Raw genomic sequence first — 15353 nt, forward strand, 5'->3', positions numbered from 1 at the left:
AGACAACAGTAGGCTGCATGCCAAGGACTCTGGGGCCTGTTATTAGGGAGAACATGTGCATGGAGAATTATTTTACATCGTGTACCAAATGTGGGCAAGTTCAGGCTTAGCAAATATTCTGGCAGCAACAGATTCTTCAGGAAATTGCCTTCTAGAGACATTATTTTGCTTCCAGCTTCCTCAAAGTTCATTCCTAGGCAAGACGGCCAAAACAATTCTATTTAATGTCAGGGTCATCACGGGACAAAAGAAGGAAAGTCTTTTGGAAGTAATTAGATTTCAACTGTTTAGGACTCTGTAGATAGTAAACAGTGCTTTTAATTGCTCTCATTGTTGGGAACAAGCTGCGAGTGTAATTTACCCTCAGAAAGCCACAGAGACTAAGAGAGAGAGATGAATTCAGGCTGCAGCTGAAATTTCAAGTGGTTATCAAGTCTCAAGTTTTGTAACACTAGCCTGGTCACAGACACACCACCTTGCATGCCTATCAGATCTCACTCTTCCTTGCTCCTCTTCACTTCCCTGCCCCATCTCCTCTTCTGAGCCTTTCCTGGACTTTTTGGCAAGCCAATGCCACCCAGGAAGGGACAGAAAATGATCCACATTTCTGCGTGGTTTGTTTCTGCTGCTTTGGTCCGTTGTGTCAGCTCACAGACATGCCTAACAAGCTCCAGAGCCTGCTCAAGGCAGCGAGAGACTGAGATGGAGTAAGAAGGAGGAAGGAACATGAGAATGCAACTCTCCCTTTTCTGGCAGGGATGAGCTGGTGCAGCCATGGTCTTGGCCTGGCAGAGGGGCTTGATTTGTTTGCTGAGGAAGATAATCACAGCTCTTCACATCAGAGGGCAACTGCAGAACACTTTGAGGCTATTAAGAACCCAAGAGGAATGAAACACTTGAATAAATGAATCCCTGAATAAAAGTTCCTCAAAATTTGTTTCCAGGCCAGTTATTGCAAAGCAGTTTGGAGCTCTGGAATGAGCCCACTTTCTTGGCTTCCATTCAGCTCCCTATCTCTGCCAGTCGCTGGAAAGTACAGAGATATCTCCTGTCTGGACTGATGAGAGGGAAACAGAACCAAGCGTCATCTGCATATTAATGATATTGCCACCTAACTGTATTCCAAAGAAGTCAGAGATAAACTTGAACCTTTGGGACCTGACATCTGAGAGCAATCTAAAACACAGAGCAGTCACACAGAGTGTATCCCTGGAATTTCTCCGAAGAAAATAACAAGACCCTATAAAAGCCTTTCCTTCAACTCTTCTAGGTACTAAGGATTTAATGGTATCAGTCTGTGATTAAGAATATCAGTGGCTTCTTGCTCACTTTGAGCTATTTTATCTCAGGATGGTCTTTACAGGGGTGTATAGGTGTCAGCACCATGCTGAACTGTCTTACTCAACACTGAGCAAAGTGTTCATTTATGCTACTTTCACCACAAAACTAAGAAAATGTTTTTCTGTACAACTTCAGGGTCAAGTTTGGGAATAATCCCCTGCATCTTTGTAAGTGCTGCTAGTGAATGACTAAACCATTGGCCAGGCCCTGAGTGGCATAATGCTGAGATTAAATTAACTGAGCAGGGTGTGGAAAATGACTGGAGGTGAAAACACGACAACATGAGAAATTTCCAGACATCACTGACAATCATGCGAGAAGCAGGCAGAAGTTACAGGTAGCATTGTGTGAGTAAGAGAGAAGAGACCAAAGTTCAAAGGTAACTCATCCTTATCCTAAAATGTAGGACTTGGGCATGTCTGGAAAAAACAAAAAGTCTAGTACCACCAGAGATGTACTAGGATGTCAGAACAGGGACCACCCACAGGAGAGGCAGCAGACTGTCCAACAGATCTTTGATGGTACTGTATGCCTATGTTTATGCAGCTGAATCACACTCCTGCATGGCTAAATGAGCTAGCTGATTCCTGTCTTTTACACCAGATGCAAACCACTCCATTTTGGCTACTTCCCTAAATGAGGGGTCTGGACAGACAAGCCAAAGTAAGCAGTGTCATTGGGCCAGGCTCAAAACTCACAATGACGATAGAACATCTGTTATCTCATTGCTGGAGCTAATAAATATGCTACTGTAAATGAGGTAATATAATGAATGTGATGATATAACTTAGATGACTTCAATTAGTTGAGATAAGACTCAGGAGACCATTTTCTACCCTAATATTTCTTTCTGATGTCATTTTATGTTCTCCTAGCAGTACTTACCTTTTGAATCGTTACCTGACATCACTTACCTGAAAAAAATATAGTTTGCTCAAGCTATCATTACATTAAATGGGAAAAATTTCATCAATGTTAACTCATTTAAGCTAGTCATTGTGTCAATGTAATTCATTATAATATGTTTTGTTCCCTAAAAGGTCATGGTGGAGTGCCAGAGCCACTCTGTATCCAACTGTAACTATTGGGTCCTACTGGAAAATAAAGACTTATTAAGAGAAATTCTGTCAAATGTGTAAGAGGGACAGAAACTTCAGCCGCATTACATTTTCAGCTAAAGCTAATTAATGTACAAACTAAATGTCATTAGAAGTATCCACAGTTCTAGTTAACAGCAGTATATCTCAGAAGACCATGCATGGTTTGGTTTTGAGACACTTAGGTTTTTTAATTGACCTTTTGTTCCCATATAGTTTTATTATATTCTTCTGTTAAATGAATTTGTCTTCTCTACCAAAGCAAAAGTTGAACTTGCACTCTTCATATAACACTCACCATTGTGTGCTGCTGTTTTAGGCAACACTGTGGGGACCCCAACCACAAGAATATTCACAGTAATGATATTAACATGATGATTCAATAGCAGGTTGCACAGTACAACATGAACTTGCAAATACAGTGGAGTATTCATATGTAAATTTGGATGCCGTATCCTGCCTTTCATTTCTGTATATAAATATGGGCTTCAGAAATGGATTCAGTGAAATAACCATAGCAGTGTATGGTCCTCAAGTAATCTGAATTAATGAATAGGTTAATTGCAGCATGCTAATGCTGATCCTGTAAGAAGCATAAGTGTCTCTAAAAGATTGAAATTTAGGGTGAATATTTGTGCCTGACTTTGATGCAGCCTTTTCTTTCCTCTACCTCTGCTATGACAAAATTCAGTCCAGAGTTTGCTAGATAATCCGTGATTTAAGTCAGAAGAACTTTTGCAAATAAACAAACCAATGAGACTAAGCATTGATTTCCCCTAAAATGCCATACAGTCTGTCCTTTTCAAAAATCTGCATGTGGGTTACTCTGGCAGTAAAAACAACCATGACTAAGAAGCACATTATGCATTTCCCACATACTGTTTTACATATTGTAAAAAACCCCCCACTGTTATTAAAATGGCAAAGATAGCAGGTAAGGGGGAACATGGATTTCTAGTAACTTTGTGCACTTGCTTAAGTGCATTAAAAACTTAAATATATTGATGTCATATAATGGGGAAAGGAGAAAATATATAGAAACATACAATATATATTGTTTTCAGGTTTTTAAAAAAAGGTTGTTGCTTTTCCTGCTAAAAATCAAGACAAGATTCCTGATTTTCTCAGTTGCACTACTTATATAACCTCTGAATCATGCACTTTCACTTCATAGTGTACAAAATATTTTAAGCACCACTTTATACAATGATTATTTCCTAGCAGGGTTTTTCCTTAAAAAATAGCAGTCAGCAGGTAGTGGAGAAGCAAATTCTAAAATAAAGGTCTTGTTCCTGCTGCTAGAGCTGCTCAGGGAGAACGATCTGGATCTAACACAAGTCTCAGCCAGATGCCAGAGTGGAGCTCTGAGTTTGCTGGGACTTTCTCATTCTTTGTGCATGTTTCCCGATTCCAGCTGGCAGGTGGGTACAATCCTCTGCTCAGCCCAGACTCCCTGCCTGTGCAGTGCTAAGGCACACAGGGCTCTGCAGAGAGGTAGAGGCTGTTTCCTGGGAAATCAGATGTCTGAAAAGATGCGTTCCCAACTACAGGAGGGTCTCTTGCAGGACCACAGCCCCACTGCCACCCTGCAGGGGCAATGGTGTTTTTAGACTGCCAGAGCTGGGATACTCATCAGTGAGGACATCAGCATCCAATGCCAGAAGCTCAACAACTGTGGCAATACAGGAAGGTTAGAAAGCTTTAAGGCAAACCCAGAATTCAGCTTTTGAAGAAACAGGTACCGATTATTAGCCAATATGAATTTTATGTGTGTTTGTACAACAGGATAAAATGTATATTTTATCAGTGATCTGCCTGGATGCTCTAAAGCAACAAGTTTCAGCAAAATATATTTCTGGATATTTGTAAATGTACACATAATACTTACTAGGTCTGGTTTTCCAAACTCCCAATTTTGTGCAGTGATAACAGAGAAATACAGTCTCTGGGGAAGACATACAACAAAAGACTAGCCCTTAGATGAACATATTTCAAACACAATAACTACCCCTAATAATAGTAGGTGACCTTGACTTTAAGTCAAAATGCAGACAAAACTTCTTACAAATATTTTCAATAATTTAAGACATTCTGGAAAGGGCTTTTGCACAGTCCCCGTGTGCATGCTCTGAGTCTGCAGACACTACTTAATCTAGATGAAATCCTGTCACCATAAGGTCTGAGGTGAGAAAGCTTCATTTTTTGCATCCCTCTGATAAGGAAAGGTGGCAGAGGCTAGCTCAGGTCTCACACTTATTCCAAGGAAACAAATGAGTGCTCTATGTTATTGTCAGCATTAATGATCTCCCAGGTATCATTTCACTACCCAGACACTGCCAGAGCACACTCTGTGTGTTCTACCACATCAGAAGGAAAAGAAAAGAAAAGCAGATTTACACTGCCTGACAATAACTGCCTCAGGCTTTGTCGGGGCAGATTTCTTAAGCTGCCTAAGTAACTCTCACACAGTGGAGAAATCTGGATCACTATAGGACATTTTTAAGCAAAAACCCCTACACATTATGCCATAAAAAAAAAAATCAAAACTTCAAACCTAGCCTTTTGTTGATCATTGAAAGCCTAGTTTCTGTAACCATATTCATATAATCCTCCTTCAGAAAAGTAGTCAGGCATGTACTTAGATCCCACAGATTTCAACAAAGTAAAACCAAAGGATTTGATAGTTAACCATGATCTCAAGTAAATCAGGGGTTTTATACCTGTAAAAAAATAACACTGCTGAACCAGAATTGACATATTTATTCTTGGTCTTTGTCCGTAAGGTACTGAGGAAGGAGAAACAACATCTTCTAAAAGGCACTGCTGATACCCATGCCAAAGCTGATGAAAGATTTTTTTCTTACTTTTTTCCTGACACTTTTTTCTTTTCCTGCACTGCCACTTACAGTCCTCTGGTTTGTATCAAAACAGCTCTTTGTGGGGCCATATTACAAACTCTATTACTGAAAGGCTATGGGTTAAATAGTACAATGCTTTCTTCTCTTGAAGGTTTAGTGGTTTGGTGTGCAGCAGAAACGCATTAACAGCTGTTCTGCAGGATGATGCTGATGTGCAAATGAATAAGCTGAAAGAGAAAGCGTCTCAAAGCAGTTTTTTGTCAGTGAAAACAATTCACTGAACAGCACACTAAGTTAAAATCCTCAGTAGGTGAAATTCAAAGCACTTTAGCATACTGGTTACAGAGTCCATGCTATTTTTCTGTACTTACTGTGCCCCACCAGAGAGCATCTGCATATGTGGAGAATTCGGTATTTGCATCTTTTTCCACCAAATAAACCAGGAAAGATGAAAAGATGAGTACTAAAAATCCTATGTACCAGGCTGTGATTAATTCCTAGAAAAAGAGAATAGAGATCAATTCCCATTTTATGGACTGAATAGAATGACATTTCAAGAAGACATAATGAAAATATCTAGATATATGCTTTTTGGCATTTGTGCAGTTACAAGTCCAGTGGTTTCCAATGGATGCAAATTTTCTCTGAAAGTGGACAGATCTACTCTTACGGTTTGATGCTTCAGCAATGTCCCCAACATATAACAAATTACAGATGCACAACAAGGAAAACATTTTCAAGAGCTCTAAAACTGTTAGCATTAAACATGGCTTGGTGTATCTGTGTTAGTTCATATTACAATTGATGTTACTTAAGAAAATTTGAGTTATTCTGCTCAAAACTGATAAATGCTTATTTCCATTGTCTCCTGTTGAATCACATCAAGTGAAGATATCAACCAGACAAAATTAGTATCTAGGATTACATACCTTGCTATGTGCATAAACTACAGAACCTAATAATTTCCAAGTGCCTCCTCTTCGGTCCATGCGCACCATACGAAGGATCTGTAGGAAACGAAGACTTCTCAGTGCTGATGTTGCAAAAATGTTACCTTGAGTTTTTGCAGAAACAACTGCTATTGAAGCGATGAGAACAATGATGTCTGAAAGAAATACATTACAGAAAGCATTAATGTCCAAGTATCAATAAATAGCATATACATCTACATGAGCTGAATGAGAAGGACAAAAGAGAGACTCTTATAGTGGGTGAGAATCCAAAGCACAGAGATTCCTGCTTGAGACAGGGATGTGAGGTCAGAGGTGGTGTCAAAAACTACCTTGTGTGTCTCCAGGGTGAAAAGTGAGGGTAGCAATTTTCAAAGCATATGGATAAAAGTGAAGAAACGTCATGTAGGAGCTTTGAAACCTGATGTAGCAAACTGTACAAATCAGTAGATGGATTAGAACTTTTACTCTATATCTATCTTTTCATAACAACTTTTCTGTGCAAAAAAAACTCCAAAAAATACCCAAAAACCCTAAGGTAAGAAAAGAATAGAGCAGGCCCAGAGGTGAAAGTGTGGTAGAATCGGACTGACAAGCACAATACTAATTTCCTATCAGAACAGACACTGTGTGTTTGAGGAATGTAGTAACTGGACACAACTCCCCTGATGTACCATTTCCTGGAAGGGAGGAAGTACAGCACTGGGTACTCAGAAGCATTCCTTTAGCTGGAAGCCTGGAAAGTTAGTTGGAGCTCAGCAAGTGTTAGGATTTATTTCTTCAGGTCACAAATTCCAACAGTGAGAGTGACTTTGGTGTGCATGAAGTAATCAGTAACCAGCTGTCCTCAGAGCCAGAACAACATTTAGGGGGAGAAGAGGAGAAGCAGCAGAGTGATGGCACAAGGATGCTGTGAGAAAGCATAATGTTCTTCCACAATGATTGTGGTTGACATGCTGTTATGCACGGAGTAGAAAAGCACAGCACAAGCTCTGTTCTTCCTCACCTTGTGATTAATTCCCTGACAAACTTTAAAAGCTTAAAGAGACCTTGTAAAAATACCTGGTTTTAATCTTAGGGTTTTGTGGTGTTTGTATGTTTCTATGCAAGGATTATCTAAATCCATGTTTGTTGGTGAATAATTGAAAGCAGGTTCTTGTTGATATGAGTTTTACTTCTTTTGTGTTGGGTAGAACACACATCTTGTCCCTAGCATAGCTCTTACAAGAATGACCCAGAAAGTGAAGCCCCCCACCTCCACAGGCAAGCAGTGAGAGATATTGACTGTGCCTACATGCAGGAGACTGTTTCCTTAGTCTGCTGCAGCACAGCAAGAAATGGCCTTTGTCCATTCTGCTCTGCCACCAAAGGGAGATGAGGTCCAAATACACTTCCTTGCCTACAAACATGCTGTGTTTCTCTGAACTCACCTATAGATGCCTTTGTCCTCTTATTACAATTCCAATGGTACAGATAACCTGTTTCTGTGGTTTAAGGATTGTCCTGCTAAATTGTGGAAACTTCTGTCACAAGGGGCTAGAAATCTACAAAGGTTTAAAGCCAGCTGGATGGGCGAAGATTTAATCCTGGGCTAATTAATACCAAAAGCCCACTTCTGGCTCAGGATGTCTCCAAGTAGCAGGATGTTTGGGGCTGAGAAACTCTGGTAGAGAATTATCACTGTGCATTTGCCCGGCTTGTGCAATCCTCCCTGTCTGTTCACTGTTGGCTGGTGACACTGTTTGACATCCCGTGTTGGCCGAGGCTGACCTTCGCCAGTCTTATGCTCTGGCATTTTAAAATGTCTTTGACTACTACATATGTGGATCATAGGTGGCTACTACATAATTGGCGACCAAAAATGCTGGATTTGCTTCTAAATCCACCAAGTTCAGAGACGAAGAGCCAGAAGTGGACAAGGTGTCTTTGTGTAGTACAAATCTCAAGCTCACAACAACCAGATGCAGGAGGTCTGGGTGAGAATTCAGAAACAGGAAAACTGACTAGGAAAAGTTAAGGACATCATAAATTCTAACAGAGATCAGAAAAATAGATGGAATTGGACTGAGCTCCACATGAAGATATTTAAATTTAGGTGTCTACATATGAAGCAGGTGTCTAAATTCCCTGAGCAGCACAAGGTAATCACGTCAGCTGAGAGAGGTGCAGCTAATCCTCAGGAAGGCTTCTGCTGGCTGCTCAGCTGCTTCACACTTTGGGCTTGGCACAAGAAAGGCTTAATTCCGCTGCCTGAATTTATTTGTCCAGTGCCATTTGAGATGCCTTAAGGTATCTGAGATATCCCCTAGATCTCACAAGTATGCTCTTGGACCTGGAAAAGCTGTAGTCTTCAAGAGAAGTGACTGGGGAGCAGGGAATATCATGTAACAGGGGACAGCTACCTCTCTGTACTCTGCTGAACTAAACCCTAGATCTTGATTGACTATACTGCCAGCATAGACACTTAGCACACATGTACCCACCTAAAGCAAACTTCTTTCTATATTTAGTTGTGTTTATTTGGATCCAAGGATAACATAGAAGGTGCTGGAATGTCTTGAGCAGTACAGACTGTGCTGAAGAAGAGGTGTCCCCAGGGACTAACACGGTGACAGAGTGATCTTGACTTGTCCCAGTGGCTCCGAGCAGAGTAGCAATGGAACAGCCATTTTTATTTAGTGGAGACTGGCTAGCAGCAAGTTAGAGATCATTAGAAGAGCAGTGTATGCCTCTGAAAATCTTTCTTAGAACTTAAAAAAAGAATAAGGTCACCCAAATATGGGAAATTACACATTTGGTCCAGAAATAATTAAAATGCTTACCGGGGTTTTGGTCATGCTCCACCTCTCTAATAGGACAATGTTTTAAAAAATTCAATGACTTGCTCCTGCCCTTATTCCTACTTATTCCAGAGCTCTGACAGTTTTTTAAATGACATAGAGTTTTATGAAGGCTCCCCACTGCAAAAAATTCAAATTAATTCTGTGTTGTCAGCAGAGCACAGGCTCTGCCCTGCACTGCTGGGAGCCCTCTGCCCCCCTAGAGGGTCTCTGGTCCCCTCTGAACACAAGAGATGAAGAAGCCAACAGCATCATAGCTCTCTTTTCCATTTTCAAAAGCATCAGTCCAAAGGAGTTATCTACTTGTGTATGCCCTTCTATCTGGAGGACAGGGATGAGGTTCTCCCTAAAGGGAAGAAAGGTGGAGGAAATAGGGGAGCAGAAAATGCACTGGAACCTGTTTGAAAAACAGCTGAAGGGAAGAGAATCTACCTAGGCTGATGGTGGTTTTTTTTTACACTTTGCCCTTTCATCTTCATTGCCCTTCACACCTGCAACTCCCACCAAAACTCCTTCCCTAACTCCTCAACTGGAAACAGGGAAAGAAAGAATGTGTCCATTGTCCAAGGCAGCCCTTCCTGGCTCTGTTTCCCCAGGAGGTAGGGAAGATAGGCAGGCACATTATTTCAGTGTAGTTTAACTTTTTAGGAACAGGTGTAAGATAAATCAAAATAAACCCTTCTTGGAATGAAATCAGAGTCCTAAGAAAAGTTTGCAATGGTTGAAAGTCACTTCTGAGTATGTTAAAACTGCTCAATTTTCTTATCTAAACATACCCTGGTAAAAATGAAAAGTTAAGTACATTATGATTTTTTTCTCTGTGCCATACTTTTATACAATATGATTCAGGTGGCTTTTGCCCTCTTTCAAACCAAGAGAGAAAAATGTTTTTCTACCATATTCCATGTAAGTGTAGCTAAAGACTCTGTGGTACTTCTGTATTCTAGGAAGGCTTGCCCAGACTTGTATCACTATTTTCTTGTATTTTATCTTTTAGTGACAAAAGTAGGAAAATAGCATTTCAATTAATTCAATGGGCTCTCAATTTTTACTCTGTATCTTTCTGTAAAGCACCAGAAAAGATTCAGATGTGAGACTGAGTAATGGGCAGTATAGTTCCAAACTTCTCTATAATGACTTACTAAGAGACAGAGGTTTTTGATCTACGTTTATCCCTTTATTTTTTTCCTAAGCTAATATCTTATGTATGATCTTCCAAAATATTAAGCCTCTCTTCAGCCAAGATGATGATTTTATTCACCCTTTAGAAATATAGCTCAGATTTTTATCCTTGCAGATAACATTCTCCCTCATTAACTCTAGTCTGAGATTTTAAATCCTCTCAGCAGCTTTAGCAATGTTCACTTTTGAGCACTTAATTTCAAATAAAATTTCTAACAATTAATTCTTTCACTTCAGACATTTCATCTAGTACCACTCAAGAAATCCTTGAGATTACACAAAAGTTTTGTGCTTATTAACTGGCAAATGATTTTTTGACAGGCACCATGTTAACAACAGGGCCCCTTTAAGAAAAATAAAATAAAATAAAAAAAAAAAATAAAAAAAAAAAAAGATGACCCCAGAATTCATGTGTGTAACAGATTACACTTATGTATTGTCCAGTGTCACTAAAACAGTAACATGTAAAACAAGTAACTGAAGGCCAGTAATGCAGCTACCTGAAACTTAAATAACTCATGCAAGATGTGCCATTCCAAGTTCCCCATCTCACAGAGGAAGGCCAGTGTTGGGCTGCCTTAGGCTGCTCAAGTTTGGTCAGAAACTCTGGATTGCTTGTGTTACTGATGTAGGTGTAGTTGGCATTCCTAAACTATCAGCATTTCTAATGGTAACTGGGAGACTAATAACTTGACTGAGAGAATAATAATGGTAGAAAAGGAGGCATCATAAATCATCACACGGGATTGTTTTGCTTTTAATGACTTCTCCAATGCAACTTTCCTAGCGTGAGCTTCTTGGATGTTGTGAGATTTTACAACATTCATTGTTGTCATGGGAATTAATCTATTTATATAAGTAAAGGGGGAACACAAAAGCTCTACTTGGATATTGTGCCACATCCCAACACCTTGATGTGCCATCAGGACAATCTCTAAAATTACAGAAAGAATGTCAGGATGATTTTTTTAAAAGAGCGTATAATGATAGGACAAGGGGGAATGGCCTTAAACCGAAAGAGGGTTGGGAATGGATGCTCCTTTCCCAGATGTGCTCAAGGCCAGGTTGGATGGAGCTTTGAGTAGCCTTGTCCAGTGGAAGGTGTCCTTGTCCATGGCAGGGGGCTGGAACTAGATGTTATTCCTTTCTGCTCAAACTATTCTGTGATTCTACGATTATTAGAACACATAATCAGTGGCAATCTCTCATCTGCTCGAATCTCATGCACATGCTCAAACTAATACACAAACCTGCATCATCTTTCTCTTTTTCATATTCTTCAAAGGAAGAATATGTTTATAGGAGCTTTGCCTGCTGCCTGCATTTAATGCTAATATAATGGAACGTATATATTGAAATATCTTTTCCCTCTAAACACAAATTTTACTTCAAGACAATACAGGTTAAATGAATCTTGTGATTTTTTCTTTGATTTTATCTGAATAGAAAAATGAATAATATTTAATCATTTTTGGATCATCACTAGATCACCAAAATAGTGTTTGCTATAAATTCATAGAAAATACCCAGAGTTCACACATTCTTGATAAGAAAAGGCAGGAAACTTCAATGACTATCAATTACCGTGTCTGCACCAGCTACAGAGCAGTAAAGAGAGGCAACAAACTAGGACATGAGTAGGGCATTTCTGCCCACAAAAGCGCAGAATTAAGGAGAAAATCTCAAGAGGTTGTTTTATCTAGCCTGCAGCTGTATTAACTCACAAAGGAAATTAACTGGGCAATTGTATGACCAAATCTAAGCTACCCTTAGGCTGTCCCTCTAAGGTCTAATTTTGAGCTAGAGTTATTATCCATGACCCAGAGAAAAGGCACAGCTTGTAGTGGTCATTTCTGAATAATTCTCAGGACAGTTCATTACCCTCAATTTCAAAGTTACTTTTGAAAAAAACCCGAGCACTATGATTCTCTGGTGTTACAGACACTGAGCTCCACTTAGGGCACGAGAAAGCTTTGACATGGGCTGTCTGCTTACTACGGCACAGGTCATGCACGCCTGTGGCAGCACAGTGAGCAATTATTCTCACTTGCTGAGGGGTTTAAATAGGTTTTAATTGAGATTTGCAACAATCACTACATAGAAACGCTTAACAGCTTTCTATTCGGAGTCACTAAGAGGTGGTAGTGGTGGTAGTGAGGAATGACCAGCATTTTAGTTTTTCTAATATCTCTTTGGATATAAGTCCTTCCAGTCCATATTGCTATTCTCAGAACTCTCTTTAATTTGCCTTCAATAATCTCTACAGCCAGCTGGCCAGGAACAACGGTACCATCTAACCAATGTAGAAATGTAGTTTGAATTTTAACCAGACGCCATGGCACAGAGTTAACATAACACACATTCTGGACCACTGTATTTGAGCACATCACACTTTAGAAATATGATAACAAAAATATATTCAATGGGTTTTATCCTAAATTGTTAGAGTTGGCAATTTAAATCATTTTAAGATAAAGCCTGATGACTGAATCTGGACTTTGGCCATACATCAGTACATGAAAATAAGGTTGTTCTTTTTCAGATTCCTAAAAGAAAAAGTCTGTTTACACAAACTTGACTATTGGAGCGGCAGCCTTTTTGCACAGCCTGGTAACATATTGGGCATTGGTGTACTTCGTGCTCCTGTGGGCTAGCTAAAAAAAAAAACAAAACAAAACAGAAGACGAAAAGAAAAAGACATTCATAGAGTTTAAGGCTCTGAATACCCTAATACAGGGGTATTCAGTGAGTGATAGAATTGGATCACTATTCCTTGTGCACTTGTTGAGAAAGGTCATAGGACAAAAGTTATTTTATTGTAACTGGCTGGAAAACTGCTGTTTTCTTGAAAAAAGGGATTAACTACTTCCCTCTACCAGTTCAGGAGGGCAAAAAACAAAAAACATGAATAGAATATGCTGCAACAATTATATCGAAAAGAGGCAAATGTAATGTTTTTACCAGGTGGTACATCGTTCCTTTGCTCTGTGAATGTTCCCTTACTATAAAATCAGTGGGATATTTCACATCATTGTGACAGAAAATTTGGTCAAATATGGGCTGAACTTAGTGACCTTGCGTAAGTATTTATCCCAGAAATCAAGAACTTTCAATATCTTTACCTGTAATTACATCTCTGAACAGAGAGATAAATGACATTACCATATTTAGAAAGATGATGTGTGTTATAATGTTCAGTACATTATCTCATTGGAAGAAGCAGAACTATTTACCAGCAAAGTAAAAGTCAGTATGTGCAAGACTGCCAAAATCTAAAAACTGGCTTTTAGAGACTACTCTGGAGACAAGCAGACTTTTGAAGTCACCTGAATTCACCCTCAAATGATATTCTCAAGCATTTTTTTCAGCCTGTAACACCCCTCCAAAAAGCAATTTAATAGCACTCATTGAATTATATCACCTGAAGCTCTCCAACATAATTTGGGAGAGGCAGCATGTTGAGTTCTGTACCTCTCACAAGAGGCTGAGAAGACTTATATCTACAAGGCCTCAGTTTTACAGAGAAAAAAAGCCTGAACACCACCATCAACAACAAAACCCCCCCAAAGCAATATGAGGTCATCTGAGTTGTGCATATTCTACAAATAATGATGCTCATGATCTTGGGTCCTGGCAAAGTTTGCTTTCAGCTCTGTCTGAATATAGCTTTTCTCTCTGGTCAGGGATCAGATCTCTGCTCAGATGCCAGACAGGTTATGATTAATCGTCACCTACTAGTAAAAGTAATTGGCAGGATATCTTCAGGAAATTCTTGGGATGGGTGATGCTGTTTGACTTTTGCAGATGTTGCTGTCACTCCAGCCAAAAGGTCTTTGTATTTTCAAATATGTAACATAATTTGGATTGAAGTCCTCTTAATTGTCATTACAGGCAAAACAAGCTGGTGATTTCGCTTCCTTTTTTAATAGTTTTGCAAGATGCAAAACAACAAGGTATTTTTAGAAGTAGGAAAGTGAGCTGATTTTGCATATCAAGATAATTCACAGAGATAAACACAGATGAGTGTGAAAATTGACTTTTATTGCTGTTGAAGAACAGGAAGATAGTAATGTATGGTAGTGGCACATACAAGAGAAAAAAATTCTACAAAAATATGTTATTCTGTCTAGGCACTGAAGTGGAATAAAAAATTTTCAGAGGTTAATACTTCTCTACTGATTTTTTTTTGCTAACAGTGGTGAATGGCTACATTATTCACTGCCTTCCATTTTAAGAAGTCCACTAAAACTGATCTGTGCATTGAAACTTCGATTTTTCTTATCATCAGCTAAGCAATACCCCAGTGAAGAAATCAAATAGATGAATCACCTTGGACCCTTCTTTCCCTTTATCATTTAGATTTGCAATATATTGGAATCATGTGAGTAAGCATACAATTTTAATGTGAAATGAAAGTGACCTCCTGGAAATACAGACAACCTCTTTCTGGAATAAATGTTATTTTTGTATAACTGAAGTGGGTCTGCTTAGAAAAACAGCTCATCATTATGTAAAGCTATCTTTTCTGGCAAAGAGAGAGCTGGAAACAAGTCAAAGACACTTATTAGGAAAGCTAATCAAATACAGCAAAGTTAACTTGGTTCTCCAAACAATTTCTGAACCAGAAAGAAAAGGAGTATTTTTAATAAGGCAACACTAGATATTTTTAAAATGTGAAAACTAAATATTCCCTTTTTAAATTGTGGTCTAATGAAGATGAGTAATATTTTCCTTTTGTAATTTTAAAAAATTTTATAATGAAGTCTTAATTCCATGCTCAATAATGGATCAACCAGTGCTACTCACTACTGTCAGTGTATTAAAAGTGTATGTACCTTGTTCCTGGGTAAAAGTAGCATCCCGTCAGACCATGATGGCAAATACATCCAATAAATGCCATTTTACCTTCTGCTGTATACAGCCAAAATATTTCTCTATGGTCTGAGAACCACAGTAGCTCAACCAGTACAGGATTTTAAACTGTAGCCATGGTGGCTGTATTTTATTTAGTCTGGATAAGAATACCAACATTCATGGGAACATTTCACCTGTCTTTGTGCTGTTCACAGTTATTGTTCACAGCCC

At 39.1% G+C, this 15353-nt stretch overlaps 1 protein-coding gene across 1 annotated transcript in view; it reads right to left on the reverse strand.

The window, feature by feature from the left end:
• KCNQ5 (potassium voltage-gated channel subfamily Q member 5) overlaps positions 1–15353 on the reverse strand; it is an 87798-nt gene that overhangs the window by 44397 nt on the left and 28048 nt on the right. Inside the window, exons 3-4 of the mRNA XM_066179683.1 lie at positions 6226–6401; positions 5668–5793 (exon numbers count right to left, since the gene is read on the reverse strand). Of these exons, the coding sequence (XP_066035780.1) occupies positions 5668–5793; positions 6226–6401 (302 nt within the window). The remainder of the gene's footprint in view (positions 1–5667; positions 5794–6225; positions 6402–15353) is intronic.

The sequence above is a fragment of the Chamaea fasciata genome, unplaced genomic scaffold (assembly GCF_029207755.1).
Source record: "Chamaea fasciata isolate MVZ Bird 193981 ecotype frontalis unplaced genomic scaffold, bChaFas1.0.hap1 SCAF_3, whole genome shotgun sequence".
In the NCBI taxonomy this organism is placed as follows: domain Eukaryota; kingdom Metazoa; phylum Chordata; class Aves; order Passeriformes; family Sylviidae; genus Chamaea; species Chamaea fasciata.